Raw genomic sequence first — 22,440 nt, 5'->3', positions numbered from 1 at the left:
GGTTTTCCTAGCGCGAAAACTAGATTGAACAGGGATGGGTCCAAACAATGGAACTTACACCTGAGCAGCTTGCGAGAAACGGACACAATTTTTTATTTTATGGAGAGGGATGTAACATTCAAATAATGTGCTCCACTGGAATGGCTTGTGAAGTTTTCAAGGGCAACGCAGAACTTCATAACAGGCCTATAACAGTTCATTCGTAGTAAACATGGCCTACAGTGATTCTCTAGTTCAAAAGCGTTTGAGGGATGTAAAATGTGTCATTTGAGACGTGCTCGATTAGCAGTGCACGATTGTTGGGATTGTTTCACGCCATCGCTACCTGGGTTCGCGAAAACAACAAACCCTCTCGCGGGATACAATTTCTAATTGTTGGCGACTGGATGCTACTGAAACCGGTTGCAGACAGTTCGACGAAGCACTATCAATGTGTAAGTCACCGTTGTTTTCTGTCCTATTCCCGCAATCTAGCCAGCTTGCGTGGTGTTTCGCCAGAACAACCACGAGTTCCGATCCAAGGGAATGCTTCGCCAACTACGGATGGAGAGCATTTTCCTCGCTAGAGATGTTGGAAAAGCCGTGTCCTATCCAGTGTATGGAAATAGTTAGATATTCTCACTAGGGTAACCCGTGAATAATGCCTCAGTATAAGGCTAAGATATGGGGAAAGCGAGCCCGAGGCAATTGCGAAAGGATGACCCGTGAGCAAGCATAATTTCATCGCTGCGGGGAGGAGGGCGGGTCTCAAAACGGCTTGAGATCTTCTCCGTGGCGTCGCAAGGACTTGAAGTGAAATATCCAGAATCGGATCCAGAATATAAAGCCATAAGGAAATAGTCCTTAAATATGCAGAAAGGGGGCCCAGAGAACCCTTTAAATAGCCTGAAAGTAGTCTGAAAAGAGCCTGGAAATCTATGCGATGCAGCCACAGCTACCCTAGAAATAGACTTTAAATGTGCATAAAGGGGGCCCAGAGAACCTGGAAATAGCCCGTAATCAGTCTGTAAATCTATGCAATGGAGCTTCAGCTACCCTGGAAATAGCCCGTAAATAGTCTGCAAAGTAATCGCTGAAAAAGGTTTTTGCAGCGTTTGACTAATTTCTTTGTTCAGAAGCAACATGTATGACAATATACATTGCTTAAAAACATCTTGTTGTTTATACAAATATCTAAATAAGCATTTTTTTTGCAGTTTACAGATCTCAAAATATAACAATTAACAATAAGAATATAGATTGGATTTGGATGCCACAATGCATAAAGATCAATGATCAATTATGAAAAAGTCAGAAATTTTAATGAAAAAGTTACTGTTTTTTTACCCTCGGGTTCTCTCTATGATATCATTTTAAAATAGATGCTTCCCCAGCATTTCTAATAATTCTTATTTGTTTGACTTTTTTTTAGTTTTTGTGACTTAAGTGCTGCTAACAGAATAGGCATGTGTACATCCTCCTTTTTTCCACTTTGAGGTAAAACAGTGCAACAATCGTTGCATTTCTGTTTGGTAGCTGTTAATAAAAAGAGATTAAACTTAATTTCAGTATATAAAAAAATAGTTGTTGTAGATAGATGTATACTTACAAAACCCAATTTTAGGAGCTCTGCATTTTGTGACTGCATGTTCTCCTTCCTTTTTTTTTCCAAGTCACAGTCGTCCTCATCCTGCGACTGAAAGAACCTCTTAAATGTCTTTAATTAAGATAGGAGGAATAAGGGCATTGATACTGCGTTTTAACTGGACTTCACCATTGTTTTTTTAAAGGAAATACCTCATCTTGAGATCATGAAACGGCATCCATGCAATCCTAAAATGAAATGTGTTATTAATTAACTACAATTATTAATAAAAAAAAATGCAGTAAAGCCGTCCCATCTTATTTATTGCTGATAACCACTCCTTTGCTCCTTTAGCCTATTTAACAGATTTACGTACATCGCTGCTTATTTGTGAGGCACCTTTCGGTATTTCATCATGAACATCGTGAACAATTTAAACAATTAATAAATATCTGTATGAGGATTTGTATATTGTATTACTACAGTAATTTTTAAAACCGGTAACACACGTGTATGTTTCAGAGTTATACTGCTGAATCGGCGAAATACTTTTTAGATAGAAATGGTTTTTGGGAGTACGTTGCTGAATTGCTTAACAAGCAGAAGGTAACTCTCCAAATAACCGTTCATTTGATTTAATTATATCAAATCATAGTTTGATGAATATCTACGCACATTTTATAGATATTTTAACCCTTTCATACCCAGGCTCCTGAGGCCCAAAACAAGAGCAAATGTGTGATAACGAAAGAATATTTATTGGGACAACCCAGACTTTGAAATGTACTTTATGTTATATATGAAATTAAAGCTTAAATGTTGTTCTTTACTTTAAATTAGATATTTCAGTACTCAGTACATTGGTTTGATGGAAATTGAATTTACAAAATAAGAATTTATCAAAAAATATCATACTAAAAATCAATATTTTATCTTTAGACACATAACATAATTTCATAAAAACTAGAAAATGTCAATGCAAAAACACCTAAAAACATAGTCTATCGCCAGTACTCCACTTTTGTATGGAAATCTTTCCAACAGTTTTGATCTTTCTGCAAGCAGAGGAAGACATTACACACATTGCAATAGATGCTAGGGCGTGGCACGTAGGGAACCTTGGGTCTTCTGGCCAATGGCACATCCTTATACCTGTCAGAGTGGGTTTTTCTTATTTTCTTACTACAAACAGCACAGTTACCCTTATCCTGACGCATTTCAGGCAAATGCAAACCAACATCAGTCAGTCTTAGCTCCTCATTTCTGGGGGGTCTCTGGGCAGCATTATGGGCAACCCGCATGTTGCCAATCAAGTTCTCAGCAAGCTCTTCTCTGAACTCCAGAGAGGTTCTGATTGGTCTAGGTGTACCCTCTCTATCCTCACACTCTAACACAAAAGCATTGTGGATTGCCACCTCTACTTCATGAAACAGTACACGACGGTACCATTTCACCGTCTTTCTGATACATGTATAGTACCTAAGCATCTGGTCAGACTGGTCCACACCCCCCATATAGGCATTATAATCTTTGAGAAGGGGTGGGCAAGGAATATCGCCACTTTGTCCTCCTTCACCTGCACCTCTTCTTTTGACATTTCTTGCATGGACTGGAGCACGAACTGGAAACTCAGGGGGGTGAATTGTAGATAAAAAATATACAGCCTTGTTGTCAAGCCACCCCACTGCCAGAAGAGGTCCACACATAAGCCACTTACTACTACCCCTAGCAAGTCCTCTTGTATTCTCAAATAGAACCTCCTTTGCAAAGTTTTTTCTGTTTCCCTTTATTGTTCCACATGCATATATTTGGTTGTCAAACAAGAACTGATAGAGTTCAACACTGGTATAATAGTTGTCAGTATAGAGGTGATGTCCCATACCTTCAAGGCCTGAACACAGCTCTTTTACAACCCTTGCTGCCAGTCCAACCTCAGCTCTTTCCCCAGGATTCTTTCCAATGTACAGTTGCTGTCGGTAGACATACTTTGATTCAGAATCGGCTAGCACCCAAACCTTGATACCAAACCGGACAGGTTTGTTCGCAATAAACTGGCGAAATGATAAACGTCCTCTCCATGGAATCATGCACTCATCAATTGAAATGTTTTTGTGCAGATTGTAGGCATTTTCAAATTTAGGGAAAAGAAGATTCAAAAGTGGCTTGATTTTATGCAATTTATCATAACCAGGTTGCCCAGAAGGCACAATGTTGGAGTCATCTGAGACATGAATGTACTGTAGAATCTGAAAGAATCTGTTACGAGACATGACTTGACTGAATGAGGGAACAGTCAAGAGCCATATTTTCTTCTGCCAATACATTTTTGCCTCAGGAAGTTTAACAATTCCCATAGCAATGTTCAAGCCAAAAAAGGCCTTCATTTCATCCTGTGTTATTGGTTTCCATTGTCCACCACTAGTACCCTTGGCTCCCTTCCTCTCTGCATTCAGGTTGGTCATAGTGACGAGGCAATCCCAAACCTCTTGGTCAAAAAATAATTCAAAATACTCAAGAGCAGATTTCTCCCTCCTCTGTCCTCTATTTGCCAGCCCAACAGCATTTGTAAACGGTTTTAAAATTCTTCTGTTGACCTCTTTCGACCAAATATATTGTTGACGGCCGCCATCTTGGATTTCTCTCCTTTGTTGAACTGAAATTGCTCTGCCTCGCCTGGCACCTCTTCCTCTGCGAACCCCTCGAATAGTTCTTCGAGCATTTTGTGAACATTCACGAAGATTTCTCGCTTTCTCTTGTCGCTGATTTGTCACACTTTGACGTCGATCAAACTCTGAATCACTCGAAGAGCTGCTGGAGTCCTCATAAGAGCTTACACTTTCGACAGAATCGTCTTCTAGATCGGCTGGAATTGCCGGGAATAACGTTGGTAATTCATCTTCGCCATCCTCCGAGTCAGAAGAGTCCAAATCTGTTGTGTTTTCGTCAAAAACACTCGATAAAACTTCATCTACCGTTAGATTTCGCTGCCGATTTCTTCTCACTCTAACTGACGCCATTTTTAAATACCCCAGCTGTAAACATCAGGTCGAAAAATTGAAAAATATCACTCCAAAACACGAGAAATCGATGATCTTTGAATGTCTCAAAAGAAAATGGCTTCCTCTTACATATTTTAGTGCCCAGGCCCCTAAAAGTTCTAATTCACGGCAAATGGGTACCACAGGACTCCCTAATTATATGACAACGTGGTCAGGTAGCACTGTAGTGCTACCTGGTCCGGAAAGGGTTAAAGATATTTTATACCCTGTACAATATACATTCTTATATTTTTGGTTCTTTTCAGTTCACAACTGTAAATGAGTTTAGGCTCCTATCGCAGCTAACTAAAAAGGACCTTGAGGCGGTTGAATTGCCATTCTGTGTGACAATTAAAAGGACACGCCTTATCCGCAACAGCGAGTGAAGAGGAGTAAAGTAAAAATGGTTGATTTTGGATTGGTATTCTACCGGACGCGTCAGAGTCGCTAGCAATAGCTAAGGCACACAATTACATAAAACAAGGTATAATTATCTCAAGGAGGGGTTTAAGCGGTCTACAGTTTTTTAACATTGTTCGAATTTACAATCCACATTCACTAGCCTATTCCGCTTCAAGCCTTTCAAGCTCTAGTCGACAGCATTTTGATGGAGAGAAAAATGTTGTTATTCATGTTGAACAATAATTAATTGTTAATCCGAATCCATGCTCCTTGAAGCCGACTCCGAATTTTGTTTCAAACAATGGCAAGGTGGTGATGATAATGTTAGTGATAAGGAGGACTACGACGATGATGATGACAATGATGCAAATGATGGAAGTGGTATCGAGGATATCGATGTTGAAAGTGACAGTGGCGATACTGATTCTAAGGAAAATGGTAGCACTTACAGCAATCAAGATACTGATGTAGACAATATGAGAAATGACGGCGACGGTAGCGATGGTAGTAGCGTAGAGGAAAATAAAGAAATGCATGAAGATTAAAAAAAAGCAATTCAGAGGATTATACAATCTAAAGTATATATTAGGCGTACTCAGCCCAAACGAGGAAACTGCTTTTGGCTTTTCATTCCTTATAAGTTAGGTGATGGGTCTAACAAATTAACACCTAACTCTATCTCAAGGTGGATTAGATCTGCTATAAGACAGGCTTACTGTACCTTGGGTGACAAAGAGTATTATAGAGATTTGGCTGGTATATCAGCCCATGAAGCTCGAGCTATCGCATCTTCTTGGGCACTATTTAACGATGCGCCTTTAGATAGTATTTTTAAAGCAGCATATTGGAACAATGAATCCACATTAACTAGCTAATATCTCAGGGACATGTCAGGTTTCTCAGAAAAGATCCACAGACTTGGTCCACTCTCTGTAGCTCAGTCTACTGTAAAAGGGATCTATAGCTAAAGCTCTTACTTGTTTTTGTGCCAACAGTCATTGATTTAAAGTGTCCATTCAGTGGATGTTCTTCAACTTGGTCACAGTATTCCAGTGAGGAATTTAACCTGCTGGATTTAGTGGCTACTTCAATCTTTAGGATGTACCCACCATTAATCATGATAATCAGGTATTCAATTCAGATTTTAGGCTAAGTTTACGAAATGGTTTACTAAAATCTAAATGATTTTGCCCACCATACTCCTGGTTAGGTGTACTCCACATCGCCGCTTTGAGATCCTTCTACTGCTGCTGCTAGTTGCACAAAACGTAGTGGTGTATTACCGGCGGGGCCTGGGTAATATAGTTGGTACATCCGGGAATACAATACTTTTGTTCCGGTGCATATCATTTGATGGCAAATGAGCATTATTCAATTTAGATTTTAGGTAAGTATTATTCATAAATATCAATTTTCTTAAAAGAAAATGATATATTTATACAAAGTTTGAATTACATGTGGTGGACAAAACATCTCTACTTCGGGATGAACTTCCATCTAAAAGTAAACCTGGAAAATTCTCCTGCTCTAACAAAGAATCTTTGTCCAGATTATGGAGTGATGTAATAAACTAAAATCGTTCAATATATAGCATGCAGGTAACAAACTTTGTTATTGTTGGCAGTGCAACTTCACATCCATTACCTCTACAGTATGAATAAAGTTGAAAAAATTGTTGTGTTGTTGAAGAAGTAGCAAGTTTTGGAAAACCAATGAATTTGTAAAATCTAAAATTTATCAAATCTATGGCATCAACATCGAAAAAGACAACCAACTGATCCATCCTGAACAAGTATGCCATACTTGCTATTCACACCTTGACAAACGCAATGTTAGAAAGCTTTTTACTTGGGGCCGGCATTCTCTACAATGCAAAATATGTTTAATTTTTGCAGCCAAAAGGCAAGGCGGACGGCCCCCAAAAAAGGGCGTGGGAAGAGAAAGACCAAAGGGTTAATCCCAAAACGAGCAGAGCAACACAGCCACGAATATTCAGTCAATACCAAAGGAAATGATTACCGCAGTTAACAAATTGCCAGAAACTGAACGCTTTGTGTGTCCTCCCGACTTTGTTTTCTGTGCTATATGTAAAGAGGCTCTGACGCAGCCTATAGCAGCTCCATGCGACCGAAAAAGGCTGAGATGCAAAGGATGGGCCAAGAGGAGAGACAAACCATAGTACAAGAAGTTGGGCTGAAGATTGAAGTACCTGTAGGGCAAGGGCTGGCCATGAATGCAAACATAGGGGACTGAGACACCATGGTTACTGGTATTTCAGCTAACTTTGTCACGTTTTCTTCCTTTAAAAAAAGAAAAAGGTGTGCAAAACAGTGTCACAATTTGCTAGATTTCAATAATTTAGTGTCATTTTCATACCTTAAGACATTTGTGGGTGTGATTGCCATTAAAACTTCCTCCATGGTAAGCCTGGCGTTCAGAGCCAATGTCCTCCAAGACTCTGTTTTGCTCCTGTGCACAAGGGCCTTCATCAGTGTCAAGTTTTGCAACTTCCTCCTCCTAAACTGTAAATGTTTATATTCGATATACTGAAGATATAACCAACAGCTGGACCAGATGTTTTAAAATTACCTTCAATGCTGTAGGACACAATGAAATTTGCATTACTACATCAATGCCAATTTGATATAAATTGCATTGCTCTAAGCCAAACAGAATAGAGAATTATGCGCATTTATATTATTTAGGTTGTAATGTACCAGGTTTTTTGCTTGTTGTTGCAAGACTAATGCCTGGGCAATAAGATGTTCCACGTCGGTTTCAGACAGGGGCATTTGATGTAAAGCAGCATACGTTGCCATAGATTCCAGGTCAGCTGCTTCCTCTAGCGGGGAGTGGACCTGCAGCTGTTTCCGTTTGTCATTAACCAACTTTTGGAGCTCAACAGTTCCAACCTTAGGGCAAACAAAGCATACAAGTTGAATCCGTAAATGTAACTTGACTATCATGTGAATTTATTAATACCAGTATATGTCATTAGGATAAACATATTTCCCAAATCCAATGGTGAATATATATAGTGCTCCAAATGGGATGCAACATCTCATAAAATAATTTTTGATGTATTGTATAGAATGTTCTACCAAAGCACAATTTCTAAGAAAAAAAAATAATCCTTTAAACCTTTTTATCTCCTTTTGCAAGAGAGTTAGCGATAGCCAAGTCCATTGCTTGAAGGGATAAAACCAGAAGAAGGAACAGTCTGTTGAATATTCCTATACTGATGTGCAGTGCATGCACACACACCGTGCTAAATGGGTAATGGAGGAGCACCACAGACGATGCCATCCAGAAAACAAATCATATGTCCCAGTCCGAAAACAACGCAGATGCATGGAAGACTAGGGACATGCAAAAATATCACAACTAGAAATCAAGATTTTCTTAAAACTCTCCAGTAACTTCTTGATACAAAAATGTTTTACATGTCAAATATAATACAGTAAACATATTTGACAGTTATTGGTAGAATATAATAATAGCAATTAACAGAATATTATATCTTCCCATTGCAATACTGAAGCAGTGGCATGCATGCACATACATTTCTCTAGTCAACATATATAGTCAGAATCAATATTAAAAAAAAACATAAGCTTAAGCTTAAGTTACTTGAAAATTTCATCCATAAGTAAGTTTAGTCATAATTCATTTTTGTATGTAAGTTTTTGTTTTCTTTTTCATTTTATTTAGCGCTTTAGAACTTTTAACACATAGTTTTAACGCTTAAAATTAAGATTTTAAAATTAAGTAAAAATACTTACCAATCCACGTACGAAATTTCATTCTCTCTTCTTTTTTTTCTTCTCAATTTCTTCTGTCATCCTTCTAAAATATACAAAAACAAAACAAGGTTGAGTTCAGCTGCAAAAATAAACAATTAATGCAAACAAAATCAAACTTACTTTCTTTCTGCCTCTGCCCGCCAAATATGTGCGTTTAGCCTTAGTGTCTTCTCCCTCAACAATATAATTGGGTTTCATCCTCCATTTTCCTTTAGTATCACGACGAAATAAAAATCGCCGGATGTACCACGCATGTGTCGTAAAAAGGCGGGAAAATTGATAACCTAAAAAATATTGGCCAAAAAAATGGAAAATAACTTACACAGATATTTCACGCTTGTCAAAAGTAAATAATTTCAGGTGATGGTACTGTGAAAACAGTTTTCAGAGTTTCATAAAAGAAGCATCCCAAAATTTATCCGCTTGAAAAGAAACCCTTGAAACAACAAAACAAATGCAGTGGAATGTCGAAGCTTCCTTCGATTATCAATTAGGCTAAATGTCGGGATTCCTAGGTAAGACAACTTTACTTTAAAAAAATGGTACACCTGTAGAAACATCATATTGGTAAGCTAAATAGTCAAATACAACAAACTTGACTTACCGAATTGAAGGAATAAGTGTGAGTCCCTGTCATATCCCGCCGTGAAGTTCACGAAAAATCCAACTTCTGCTGATGCCATCTTCGAAATGTAAAATTTGCCGAGCGGTTTTACCCATATTTCTTCTCGAATCTCACCAAACAGTACAAATAAAGTTTATACATGTTGCCTTGTGAATGTGCTTCACACTTTGTTTGATGTGGTTTTAGGAATGAAGGAGGAAATTCAGCTGAGAATTCAGCTGTTTAAAAGAGCTTTCTTTCTCTGGTTTGACCTCGTGTCTTCAAAACAAGCGCCTCGCTTTCATGCTAGCATACCGCGTATGTGAGCGCGCGGAGGGACCTAGAACCTAATGTCCACCAAACGCACATATGAAACAGCCGTGTCCCTGCACTGCCCTTCTCAGGTATCCCTTACCGTTTACAGGTTGTGTTGGGCTTGTTTGGCGGTTTCGAGGATGGATTGGCCTTGATTACTTCGGAGCTAGTCATTTAGACTGGCTCTGGACTCGTTTGATGGATTTACTGAACTGCCAGAAGACTTAGACGGGGGGTTGATAGACGGGGCTGCTGGGCTTCGGGACAGGACCAGTATTTGTGGGAAGGGGTCTGTTTGGACTTGGGTCTCTGTTGAAGGACTTTACTTGCAAGTGATAAGTACGTGGAGTGTTTGGAAGGCGTTTGGAGTCTTCGTGTGCCTCCTCTAAGTGTACACTTTACTTGCAGATTCCAGTTCAGGAAATGGTATGCCCTGAGGGTATTTGGCGCCATTGACATTCGCGTCTCGTCGAAGATGTTGTTGTACTTTGAAAGCAGCGTTCCACTTCGTAAGAACCCAGTGTTGTTGTGCAGAACCTCGAGGCCACTTTGTACAGGTTGGGGAGTTCACTGACATTCGACTTCCAAAACAGCATAACGTCTAGCTCTCCATTTATGCTGCTTTTTACCGCCGCTGGTCCAAAAGCATGGACATACAAATCCATCTCCGTCCGGGGCACATCTGCCATCCCATGGATGCTGTTTTAAAGTCCCGCATCTACACTCACAAGATCCAGTATTCTAACATCACGTAGGAAAGTACCGCCAGGTTGTCCCTTGTGTTCATCTGTGTATTTCTTAAGACCGAAGGCAAGGAAAGATCGAGCTAAATAGCAGATTGGTGGCCACAAATCAATAAACAGTCTACCTATAATTTAAGTTTACTGGAAGATTTTAGCGAGATTAAAAAGGTTGCGGGGTTTATTTTATCAAATCGACGATATTTTTGCGAAAAAATCGATAAAATCGATTTAGCCCTTCTGGTACCCGAAAATGAGGCGAAATTTTGTTATTATAAAACTCGTCCCGCGAAGAGGCAAATGAAATAGCAATTCCAGATTTAACACTCAATTTGTATCAATTGGACCTCCAACAACTAAAACGAGTTGAACTTTCGGATTAAAATTGTTTTCGTGACCCCAAGAAAGGGAATGTTTGATAGGCACTTAACAACCAACAAATTCACAGCTCTAGTTTAGCGCCAAGTTTGCCCATGTGGTAAACCTTTAAATTACTTCAAATTCAGGTTTTGTGCACTGGAAATATATTACTTCAACGTGGAATAACGATTGGTTTGGCTTATTCAGCGAGCGCTCTGAAATCTGTCAACGGATTTGGTGAATTTCACGCTAATTTGACTGATTTGGAGATAAGCCAGGTCGGCACTTCCCGATGACTTTTCCTCAACAATCGACATCTTGCGACTTAAAATGTTACACGGCCTTGGTTTTGTTTAAAAGTCTAACTTACCTATGTTTGAGGCGTTTTTATGGCCGATTGGAGGTTTCTTTTGAACTCAATAAACAATAATACATCTCCGTGTGAACTACATGAACTTCAATTACAACTTCTTAAGTGCTGCAATACACCGCTCAAACCGCTCGAGTGTACTTTAACGATCCAAAAGATACAAAAAATAAAGTTAACCATCACTATAGTAGAGCTAGAAGGCATCATGTAGTTGAAATTTATTGAAATGAGCCTATAAACGAGCTCTACTTTACTTGACAAAATATCACTTGTGTTGCGTGACATGGTAATTAGTCTGGGGGGAGGGGTGCAAGACATTCCTTTGTCAGTATTTTTTGGGGAAAGGTGATTTTTTTTCTCGCGTACAGATTCTCAAATACAAGATTATCATTACTGGATTTTATTTCTTGCGCGATTTTTCGGCAATTAATCACCGATTATAACAATAATCATTGCTTTATTATTGTTATTATTTCATTATAAACGTAATCATAATTTGAGATCTATTTTGCATTTAGAACGAAAATGGCTTAAAACACGTACCCTTAAACGCAACTATTACTTTGGAACGTATCAGATAACTAAGTTTTTCAATTCCAACAATACTATTTGGGACAGACCATTTAAAAGTGATGGGGTTGGGTCGTTTCGAACATGCACGATTTTTGGGTCAGATGGCACGAGTATGAAAGTTTCTTAAGAATTTGCCCTTCAAGTTGGTTTCCTTACATGAATTATTGAATTGCTCATTGACCACCTCTATTACTGTCCTGATGGTTCGTCCCTTAGTTTATAAAATAACGTTTATTCTGAACTACCAAGAATGGTAGTAGTTTATTGGTAGTAATTATTAGTGTTGCTATAGTTAAATACTGGAAAATATGGGTTTACTTGTAAAATGTCAGTATCCAGTATTAGAAGCCATTATTATAAATATAACATGACGAGGTCATAGCCTCACAACTATAAATAAACTATAACAATAACTTTGTAATAGCGTGCGTAATCAGTTCATTTCTTGTTCTTTTCCACATTTGGTGGTTTCACAGTCTTCTGCTTGCTTTCTCGTGTGTTTTTTTTAATGGGCTGTTTCTTTTTCGTTTCAGTATTTTCTCTTTCTGGTTCTGGCTTATCCGATTCTTGTGGTTCGAACTGATTATCTATGTTCATTGCCAGGAGATCCTCGTCATTCACTTGATCTTCTTGATTGGTAGTCATATTTTCTCCTTTCTTCTGTATCAAATCCGACAATGGCTGCCCTTCGTCTAGCATAGCTTATTGTGCATGGTCTGTTTCTGGTGAGTGATCCGACAATGGCTGCCGTTCGTCTGGCATTGCTTGTTCTGTGCCGTCTGTTTCTAGTGAGTGTACTTTCATGTTGGTTTCGAGTTTTTGGCTTGGTGACAGCTGGAAATCAATACATTCAAGGAGTAAAAGCTTTTCCTCCAGCGCACCTGTGTTGTCCTTGAAATTATAAACGTCTTCACTCAGGAATTTGTTGATTACTTTCGGAAAGACGGTTACAATGTGAACTTTACCACTCTTTCCAAGGTGGATATTGATGTTCATTTCAAAATAACAGTTGTTTAACAACATTGCCTTGTTGCAATTTAGGCACCGCACCACTCGCGCCCCAGCTGGATTAGAACTTTTGTTGTTACATACAGGGTATGTATTGACAGCTACATTCATTATATCTGGACAGCAGATCCACTGCTGTTCAACAACTTATGAGGGAACTGATGAGAGGTCTTGCTTCTCTGCATCTTTTATCTCAGTTGTCTGTGTTGTAGACAGACAGTTTCCGTGAAAATATCTTAACTTGCAGTCTGCAAGTGTATAAAACTCATTTTCTTGAATTTTGTCAATGTTAAAGCCCCAGACTGACAAGGTAATTTTTCCAGATTTGTCAGTGATCATTGCATCTCTAACCGGTGTTCCAGTTTTCTGTGTTGTACTGGGAGGTCCTTTCCATTGGATCAAGCCGCTGACTGTGTAAACACCAGATGATTGGAGTGTGAGTAAAGAGCTTATCTTTGATACTTCTTTCGTTGCTGGTGAGAATTTGAAATCTAAAGTATGCAGAGGCGCCTCTTGGATAGCTGTACTAGAGTTTAAAAAAATTGTGCCACTTTTTGAAACTTTTAAATTTTTAAGAGAAATTGGTTTCCGGGTGTGCTGTGTATCGAGAAATAGCTGTCTTTGTGAGAATTCATTCAAGGTAAATATCAAAGTATTGCGATGGTGTATGATTGCTCTTCTGGATATCTGTAACATGATCTACATATCCAATCAAATCTGAAAAAAAAAGAAAAACGTTTGGGGTTGGGCTATGGAAATAAATGACCTAAAAAGGGAAGAAGCACAACCCCCCCCCCCCCCCAAAAAAAAAAAAAAAAAAACCAGCACCCCAGGAAAATGAGGTCAAAACGTCAAGATAGGGAGCCTGTGATAGTTCATTACTGAGATACCCTGTGGTAGTCTAAAATTTCAACATTTTCGATGCGAAAAATGCCTCTTTGTTCTCAAATTAACAACGAGACCCAACAAATATGCAAGAAGATATGTGTGATCACTAACTGGACACTTAGTCAATGGAGTTGGTTGATCAATGCGTCTTACCGATTGTTGTGCTAGAGGAGCGTGGTGAAACAGGTGAGCTTGGCACAAACTTTATTTTCTTAGTAGGACTTGCCATCTGAAATGACAAAGCATAATACATGCCTCTTATTAGTCAAGTGTAAAGGCTAGAAAGAAATCAAAGGAATGAGAGCTTTTCCATCGTTTTATGACTCGAGCAAGGTTAGTAAGATATTATTTGTTATATAGCAGTTGGAAGAAATTATGTTTTTCCTCATTAGCGGCAAAATCAACCAATCAGAGTTCACATACTATTGTGGCTATAGAATAAAATATAATTTGCTCAGGGATGTAGATAATAGTCAGAAGCTGGGGAAAATACCCGGCTGTAAGCTTGAATTATTCGTAATTTCCAGGCTGTCAGATCTTTCCTGTCAGGCTCAGTTTGTTCTATTATGTTTTTTTTCCTATCTGTCAAGTACACACTCCCGTTTCTCAAAATGTTTAGCTACATCCCTGGTGCTGATGTTAAAGGCTTTCAAGGATAGCTTTGGTGTATAATGTGTTGATTGTACCTTAAAATCAATTGATATTCCCATAGATCTTACCTGATGTCCTTGAAGATGTGGAGATGATGTTGAAGACAAACTTTTCACTCCTGTGATTTGCTTGAAATTGTAACTGTTTGCATAGGACACAAATAAAGCACTGTTAATTATTGTGTGTTATATCGTAAAGTAACAAGTATAGGTTTGTGATCACTAAAGTATGACTCAAGTACTCCAGAATTTTCTACTTGAGCTGGTATATTAGTATAAATATTATCAAGCAAAGAACGGTAATCTGTTGTATACTGAGAGATGAGCTGAGCTAAATTCCTCTTTTATTGAAATCGTTCATGCAGTCTTTTTTTGTCTGAGGCCTCTCCCATAAGGTTAATATTGAAATCACCAAGTATTACGAATGGGCTGGTGCAAAGAGATGGTAAAATAGAATCAAACAACAGATCTAATGTGTCAAGAAAAAGTTTAAGTGAAATTTTGTTTTTGGAACGATATATACCTATTATGTGCAAGTTTTGTATTGGTCGTTGGAGTACTGTAACAGTTATTTCAACACCATTCTTGTTGTACCTAGACGGAGTCGTGAGACAAGTCACTGTGTTTTTTACATAAACCACAGATCCATAAACTGTTCTAATCTGAGTATTAGGGTTGTAATCATTTCTAAATAACTTAAACCCACCAAGTTGGTAATTGGAATCGAGATCTGAGTTGCAAAGCGTAGTTTCAACAAATATTTTTAGATGAGCTGCTTGAACATTATAATCATATGTGACATCTTCAAAGTGTAGGTGGAGAGATCTAACATTATGAAATAAGATGCTAAAAGTAGTTTCAGTGTTTTTCATGTTTAATGATGAAACACAAGTATTTAGTGGTTGTGAACTAAGTCTGTGCATCTCTTCTTTTACTTTAGGACTGACAGATATTTTATTTTCATTCAAGTTAAGTATGTGTAAGCCAGATATATTTCTAAGTCTGCTCAAGGCAACATAATGCATGTGCTCTCTAGTTGTTGAAGGCAGATCAACAACTAATTCGTTTAGTGTGACGCATGTGCTCTCTAGTTGTTGAAGGCAGATCAACAACTAATTCGTTTAGTGTGTCACCTTGACATCGATGAATAGTCTTTGCTGCAGATGCTCTTAATGAAAATTGTCTTAAGATCTGGGACTGGTTCTTGTTTGATATTTTAAACTGCCGTGTGATTTCTAATACTGGTGTCCGCTTTTTATCTATTTTACTGTTAAATATATGTATGTACTCTTTACGTTGTTTTTTACCTATATGTGTATCTGAAAAAGATACCCAGATAATGCTTGGCCTCTTAGAGTGCAGGACTCTGTATCCAATATCTTCTATAATACATTCAGCTCCATTGGTCATTCCATCAGTTACATCAACGTTCACTGTTGAGTCATATTTAGCTCCAACTGTCACAGGTAGCTTTTTGTATAACCCCATGGTTTTTGAGGGATCATCTGGAATTCTTTGCTTGATTTTTTTCTTTAACCTCCTGAAATATGTCACCAATAACAATATCTATAGCATCTATTTCAGCTTTTGCGGTTTGAGGTAAATTGAAAACAGCATCATTATGTGCATTCACTTGTTTATTAGAAGAGAACAAATGTGTCAGAAATGCTGGGTAGTTTTGTTCACCCGGTTTTGGGCCCATAACTCGTGACATAAGAAATTTGATATCATCTGGAGTTTGCTTTCCCTCTCTTAACGGTTTAACAATTCTGCAAAAATTTTATCATCCTTTTGCCTCATTATCAGTAGATTTGTCAGGTAGTTCTTTTTTTTTTTTTTATCTTGACTTTTTTAAAGAAATGTTCTTTCATCAGGGCTAGAAGTATTAATAAACTGAAATTCTCGAGATGATCATCTCAAAGGCATTTGCAATACTAGATACACTGCCTCTTGTGCACTTATTTCGACAGCATTCAAAAATGCATTTCCTATATGCCGCACTCTGTTAACAATATCCTTGTTGCCAGAATTTGCCTCTTTAGAGGCTCTTTCTAAAAGCTTACTCATTCCTCTTTGACCTTTTGTGATGTAAGACAAGATGTAAACAGCACATGCATAGGGATCTAGTATATACTGAATATCCATGTTTGCCTTCCATGCTTTCAGTAAGTTTAAGAGTAAATAATTACAACACATTTCTGATGGCGATCCTTTTAGCATCAATGTTGTTTGTTTCAATGAATACCTTATTTGCTGTAATGTAATCATCTTCAGACATCTTTAATCTACCAAGAACATGCTCAAATGATAGATCTTCCATATATTTCATATCATCAAGCATATCCTTCACTTTATCATAATTTCTTTTAACGATATCAATTTCACATTCCTCTAACATAGTTTCACCCAAGGGTTGAAGAATAACAGTTTGTTTCATCTGAGGCAAAGGAAAATTAAATCGGCAAATCTTGTGTCCTTGTTTCTTACACGTTTTTGCATGCCTGTGCACTTGGAGATTTACCAAGTCTTTTGTTTCTTCTGATTGATTATTTTTACAAGTGATATACTTATCTACAGACTGAGCAATGGCATCATCAGGGCTTTTTTCATACTGTGGTGCGTCTTCAACCCATACTAAAGCATGTATGTGAGGTGACCCCCTTTGCTGAAATTCAAACCTGTAGAAATAATCTAATATGTCGCCAATAGGCATTGCACTGCTTTTCAAGACATCTTTTATGAACAACTGAACCATATGTTCAAAATTCCTAGCACAGGTAACAGGGTCTTTTTGAATAAGATCTGATTTCTCCTGCCAAGACATATTTTGAATTTCATCATCAGTGTAATCTTTATTATTCACAACCCTTCCTAATATTCTTAACAGGTGAGTCCACCTTGTCCCTGCTGCAGAAAATGAACAAAACCAAGTAGGGTTGCCTAGTTGACGTATCATGGCGAACAAATCCTTTTTACACTTTTCAAAATATGGTGGTGGTCCTCTTAAATTTCTTAAGACTATATAACCTTAATCAAGATGTATTACTTTAGATATATAATCATCAGATGTAAGATCCCCAGCTGTATACATCATTCCTTTTGTCCTCATTGAGATTCCAGCACTATCTTGTATTTGCTTGGTTTGCAATTTTTTGAGCTTGTAAAATATATTTGGAACTGACTGTGCAACTCTTCTGTCCTTACTTCGTAATCCCCACTTACATATTGTGCTGTAAGAGACAGGTATCACCCTGTCTTTGTTGGTCGCTCTTTGCTTACCACAAAAAAGAGTAGAAAATGACAAAAATTCAGAGTCTTTGTCTAGAAATAAGCCAAGTGGTCTGTTTCCTTCTCCAGGTGCAAAATTTAATATTTGGTCAACACCAAATGGTGTTTGCATCAGATTGATTTAAAAACTCTTGCCATTCATCAGATTTATCTGTGTTTTCAGATACAATGTTATCAAGCCAGTTGTCTTGTACTTCAATCTGTTCTTTTTTAAACAATTCACTTGTTTGTACAAGGTATGTAATAGCCTCTAAAACTTTAAGTGGTCGTACATTTTGAAACTGATAGTGGTGCTTATAGCTAAGGCGCCTCTTAAGTTTTATTGGAATTGTTTGTGAGTCATTGAGTGAACGTGGTAGCAAATGGACTGTAGAACTAACATCTGCTGGTACATTTACAATACCGCCATGTATAGAAATTGTCCACCCCTGGGTAACTCGCGTACTTGCATAAATGGGATTCTTGGTGAAATTAAAAGTTCTTCAAGCAAAGCACTTTGGCCTAGTAGGAAATTCTATCTTGTTTGCTTTTGAGCAAGGAGGGAGCCTACCATTCTTAAGATGTGAATCACATGTAAAGCAAATCCAATGTTTTTCTTTGTTAACATTCGGCAATTTACACATTTCCAAAATGTGACATGACTTATATTGCTCAACATTTAATTTCTTGACAGATGATTTGTACCATAATTGATCACAGGAGGCACATACAAACTCTGTGCCAGATCTGATATTGAAATGAAAAGTTTCAATAATATTGTCAATATCTTTTGATACAGATAGAGAGCTTTTACGCACTTGGACATTCAAGTTATCACTTTCAGTACATTGTTTTTTGGAATTTTCAAATATTTCATTGCTGCATGATGTTCTTTTCAAATGTACTACTCCTTGAGAGTTTATTGCTTTATAATTCTCCTGTCTCGATTTGTTTGATGTGATTTCGTGTTTTTTTAACTTCAAATTTGTTCTCCTTTTTTCAATGTACTCTTGCATATATACTTTTCTTTTCTCTTTTTTTTTTTGAAGTCTGGACAGCTGTGTTTTCTTTTTTTCTTCTTTTCTTTCATTCTTACTCTCGTATGTATGCATTTTTTTCCTTTCTTGTTGATGTCTGCATTTCTGCAGTTTTTGTATTGACTAAACTCTGCCCCTGGTAGCATAGAATATTCTCCAATTCTGAAACATGTTTACTTTTGCTAGGGACATCTGTATTTTCACAAAGTGAAACAGAAACATAATGTGCTTCTGCCAGATGACCAATGGTTAGCACTATTGGAGGGTTATCTTGAAGATTAAAGGGTTGAACAATGGTCATTGGAGCAAAGTTTGCATTTGACTCAATTATCTGTATTATCAGATTCATAGCATCAGCAACTGCTTGTATGATGAGATTATCAGCCCATGTTCCTTGCTTAGACATGTTACTGAGATACAAGGCCCATGAAATTTCTTCATTACTCTCAATAAACCAGTTGAAAACCCAATAAGTCGGACATTAGATAGATAGGTTTATTAAAAAACTTTGCAACCCGAAGGTTGAATTACGTTATGTTACAAATAGTCAAATACTTAAAAATTCTAAAAATCTAAAATATGAATCTAAAATTGCAGGCTTGATCAAATCTATACTGCGTTGATTTAAATATCTAGTCGTAGAATTTAGTGGAGGCATTGAACATTAAAAAACGTTTTGCAAAACGTTGCGTGTTGGCTTTGATGGCAAAGACCCGCCTCTTCCTAATATTAATCCTAGAGTTCTGCTGAGGGAGCAGCCTATCTGGTTTGTGGTTTGGACTAGCCATGACTTCGATAAAGAGTTTGTTTGTTGCGACCTCACGTCTTTCATGTAGTGTTGTGATATTAGAGACAAGTAATGCCTGTGCATAAGAGTCGTCTGGAAATATTATTCTAAGCGCACGCATTCATGTGATTGTCTGCTGAACCAAACATGTTATATGAAATCACCCTAAAAAAGCAATCCCCTTGCCCACCACAATCAAATGGTCTCAATCCATATTCACTTAACCTAATTTGCAGTATATCTGATAATGATTGTGTCGGTCCAGGATTTAACTCTACATCCCCAGAGATAATTATGGTTTCCCTTGAATGACGGTATTTCTGTAAAAGTTTGGCATTCCTCACATTACATTGTTTAAGGTGTGATAGATGATTTTCATGAAACACAAATAAAGCTTTCTTGTGCTTGGAAGTTCCAAACGTAACCAAAACATGGTTGCACATATGCATCTTTATTAAGCTTCTTGTTTTTAGAAGTGGGCGGAGCTTTTGTTTTGTAACAAAGTGATGACCGTGTATTATGACTATTAGACTTGGAATCCCTAGATTTGAAATTTAGTTTGTAACACCAGTAACTAAACTGCCTTTTCTTTTTCCTATTTGATACCCAGTGATGGATTCTAGAAGATTTGGGAAATTCTGCAGCAATGTGTTTGCGAACTATTTTCCTTGTCTTTCTGGCTTTATTTAACAACCGACAAATTCTTTTCACTGGCAATCTGCTTGGTGCATGGGCCCACCGAAAACATTTTCTTTGATAACATCCTTTCACTTTGCTCATGACAAACTTATCATATCGAGATCTACATTCCTCTGAAAGCTTACATGGGCACAACCCCTCAAAAGCATACCCATCGATTTCAATTTCCCACTGCTGTAAGCAATGCAATGCTTCATAAATCTTGTACAAGAAACAAAAGAACAATGCAGTGAAAATCGAAACACAGGCAAAAATGCTGCATCTTATTACAACCCAATAAAATGCCATGTTAAGGTAATCAAGACAGCAAATTTAATGTTCTGTATTAAAGTGAAATACCGGTACAGCAATTGACAAACGTCAGATCAACACAACTAAACACGTGTTTCTCAGTGGCTCGCTCACCTTGAAATGCAGAGCAGAGGTGAGTACTCAGTGGCGCAGATAGTGGTTATCTTGGCTTGATTATCTATTATACAAATGTCAAGCACAAATTGCTTAATAATTATCTCAGTGTTTGTATTGTTTTGATTGTTTTTTTGCTGAGCTTTGTGGATCGAGTCTTTCGATCCGGTGATTGTTGGTTTGTGTCTAACAAACCAGTGATGTCGGATTGAGTCTTTCAATCTACGAATAAAATTGTAAATTTCCCAAAACAAGGGCATAAATATAACGTACGGTTACCCTAATGAACTAAGTGCCCAATGAAAAGGCGCAATTGTACTCACTTTGAATGAAAAAAACAGATATTTTTTGTTGTCGTGGGAATCCAAAATCGCTGCCTCACGCCACGAGAGCCCTTCAAATCAGGTGATAAATACGACAAATATGATTAGCTACCGAATGATACTACCGAACTTCCCGAATTGCTTCCTTCGATTTGATTAGTTGCCGAATGACACTGCGATTTGTCCCGATTCATCGGCTACGATTTGATTGGCTGCCGAATGATCTATTGTCTAACAGATTTGAGTTAACAATGAACCCCCTCTCGAACCACCCCAACACCTCCTGGAGATCTTATCTCCACGAGCTAAAAATGTGTATTTTGTTTTCGAAAACAACATCATTTGGTTTATTCGTCCGAGTCATCTCTAATAAAAAGAAAAAGTTAAACTGGGAAGAAGGAAAATAAATGATTGACTCTGCGCGCCTCTTTAGAGAGATGGCTTGGGGCGAGTCGGATCATTTGGCAAAGTGATGCGTGCTGGCGGGACAGTAAAAAATTATCCACGATTTAATTTGCGCGATTTACTTTCACTTGACACTAAGACAAAATTAGACAAGAAATGGATGAAAACATTTTATATATTGCCTAAATGCAAAACAAATCATATGAAAAAATATCATGACTTTCACATTTTCGTATAGGATGCTCCAGTGTGCTTTTAGGTCTTCTATATTCAACAGTCATGGACATTATATTCTCCATAAATCTTTCAATTTTCCATTGTCCCCTCCCCCCTCGGAATTTTCGCGCCTGATATACCACCCCCTCCCTTTGGAATTTCTGGGTCCAAGAACAACCCCCCCCCCCCCCCCCCCCCCCCATCCCCACCGCCAGGGCGCGAAAAGAAAATGCAATCAGCCATTCTCTAATTACAGCAGCTGCATTGTTCCAAAAACTCCTCAAGCCTTCTGATGTAAGGAGCTTTCCTTCTTGATTGTATGTCGCTTGAATCAATTTCGAAACTAGTGCAAATGTCACGCAGCATGCTTATTGCAAATGTAGTCAGCTTGGAGGTTGCTTTTATACTGCACAGGTCATAGCTGTCGTAGTAGACAGGGTGTTTAATTTTCGTTGTCTCATTAGCTATTGCCCGTGCCTCTTGGAATGCCGCTTCAGCTTCGACTTTGACATTTTCGCTTTCACCGGCCGCCTCCGGCGTAACTGGTCTTGGTAGCGACCGCTTGGCAGCCAAGCGGGAAAAGAAGCTTGTCACTTGTTGTTTGGTGAGGAATTCAGTGTTGGAGAATAACCGCTGACCACTTTCATCTCTTGCCGAGATCATCGATCGGGCAACCTGGGCTTGACTTGCTTTCCGACCTGTTTGCTCGCCAACCTCAAACTTATCAGTTAAGAATTTCCTTTGCTTATCGGAAAACTTTGCTCGGCTGAGGACAGTGCTCAACGCCCAGCCCATTGGACTTTTTTTAGAGCTTGAAGTCGCGTCGTTGTTTCGTGAACTTGTGGCACACTGGCGAACTGACCCTCTAACCTCATTGCATATCCGCGAGCGGCCTTGTCCAGCATGGTCTCGCGCTCTAGAGCACGCACGTGTTTGCCACAGTCTAAGTTGTTCTGGAGGGCTGAATTGTGTTGGTATGACTTAGT

General features: G+C 38.2%; 1 protein-coding gene and 1 long non-coding RNA gene across 4 annotated transcripts; both read right to left on the bottom strand.

Moving 5' to 3' along the window:
- Positions 1-95: 95 nt before the first annotated feature.
- LOC116607820 lies at positions 96-20,827 on the bottom strand. Of its 3 annotated transcripts, XR_007313741.1 has the most exons (9): positions 20,511-20,827; positions 14,839-15,855; positions 14,385-14,457; positions 13,819-13,894; positions 8,928-13,494; positions 8,787-8,850; positions 7,722-7,916; positions 7,214-7,521; positions 96-1,812 (listed from the first exon to the last, which is right to left on the bottom strand). It is a non-coding gene; the product is annotated as an uncharacterized LOC116607820 (long non-coding RNA). The 3 variants fall into 3 exon arrangements; XR_007313748.1 differs by having other exon boundaries at positions 96-1,675; positions 1,777-1,812; positions 7,722-13,494; XR_007313736.1 differs by having other exon boundaries at positions 8,787-13,494; positions 20,511-20,826.
- Positions 2,302-9,903, bottom strand: LOC116604851 (piggyBac transposable element-derived protein 4). Its single transcript, XM_048732578.1, has 2 exons — positions 9,412-9,903; positions 2,302-7,213 (listed from the first exon to the last, which is right to left on the bottom strand). Exon 2 carries the CDS (start codon positions 4,579-4,581, stop codon positions 2,566-2,568), a length of 2,016 nt encoding a protein of 671 aa, XP_048588535.1. The 5' UTR covers positions 4,582-7,213; positions 9,412-9,903; the 3' UTR covers positions 2,302-2,565.
- Positions 20,828-22,440: the final 1,613 nt, after the last annotated feature.

Source organism: Nematostella vectensis, chromosome 1 (genome assembly GCF_932526225.1).
Source record: "Nematostella vectensis chromosome 1, jaNemVect1.1, whole genome shotgun sequence".
Classification (NCBI taxonomy): Eukaryota; Metazoa; Cnidaria; class Anthozoa; order Actiniaria; family Edwardsiidae; genus Nematostella; species Nematostella vectensis.
This window is presented reverse-complemented; position numbering and strand designations above follow the sequence as displayed.

Bases quoted from the DNA above. Each gene is read 5' to 3' on its own strand.
- LOC116604851 (XM_048732578.1), bottom strand. From the start codon at position 4,581: ATGGCGTCAGTTAGAGTGAGAAGAAATCGGCAGCGAAATCTAACGGTA.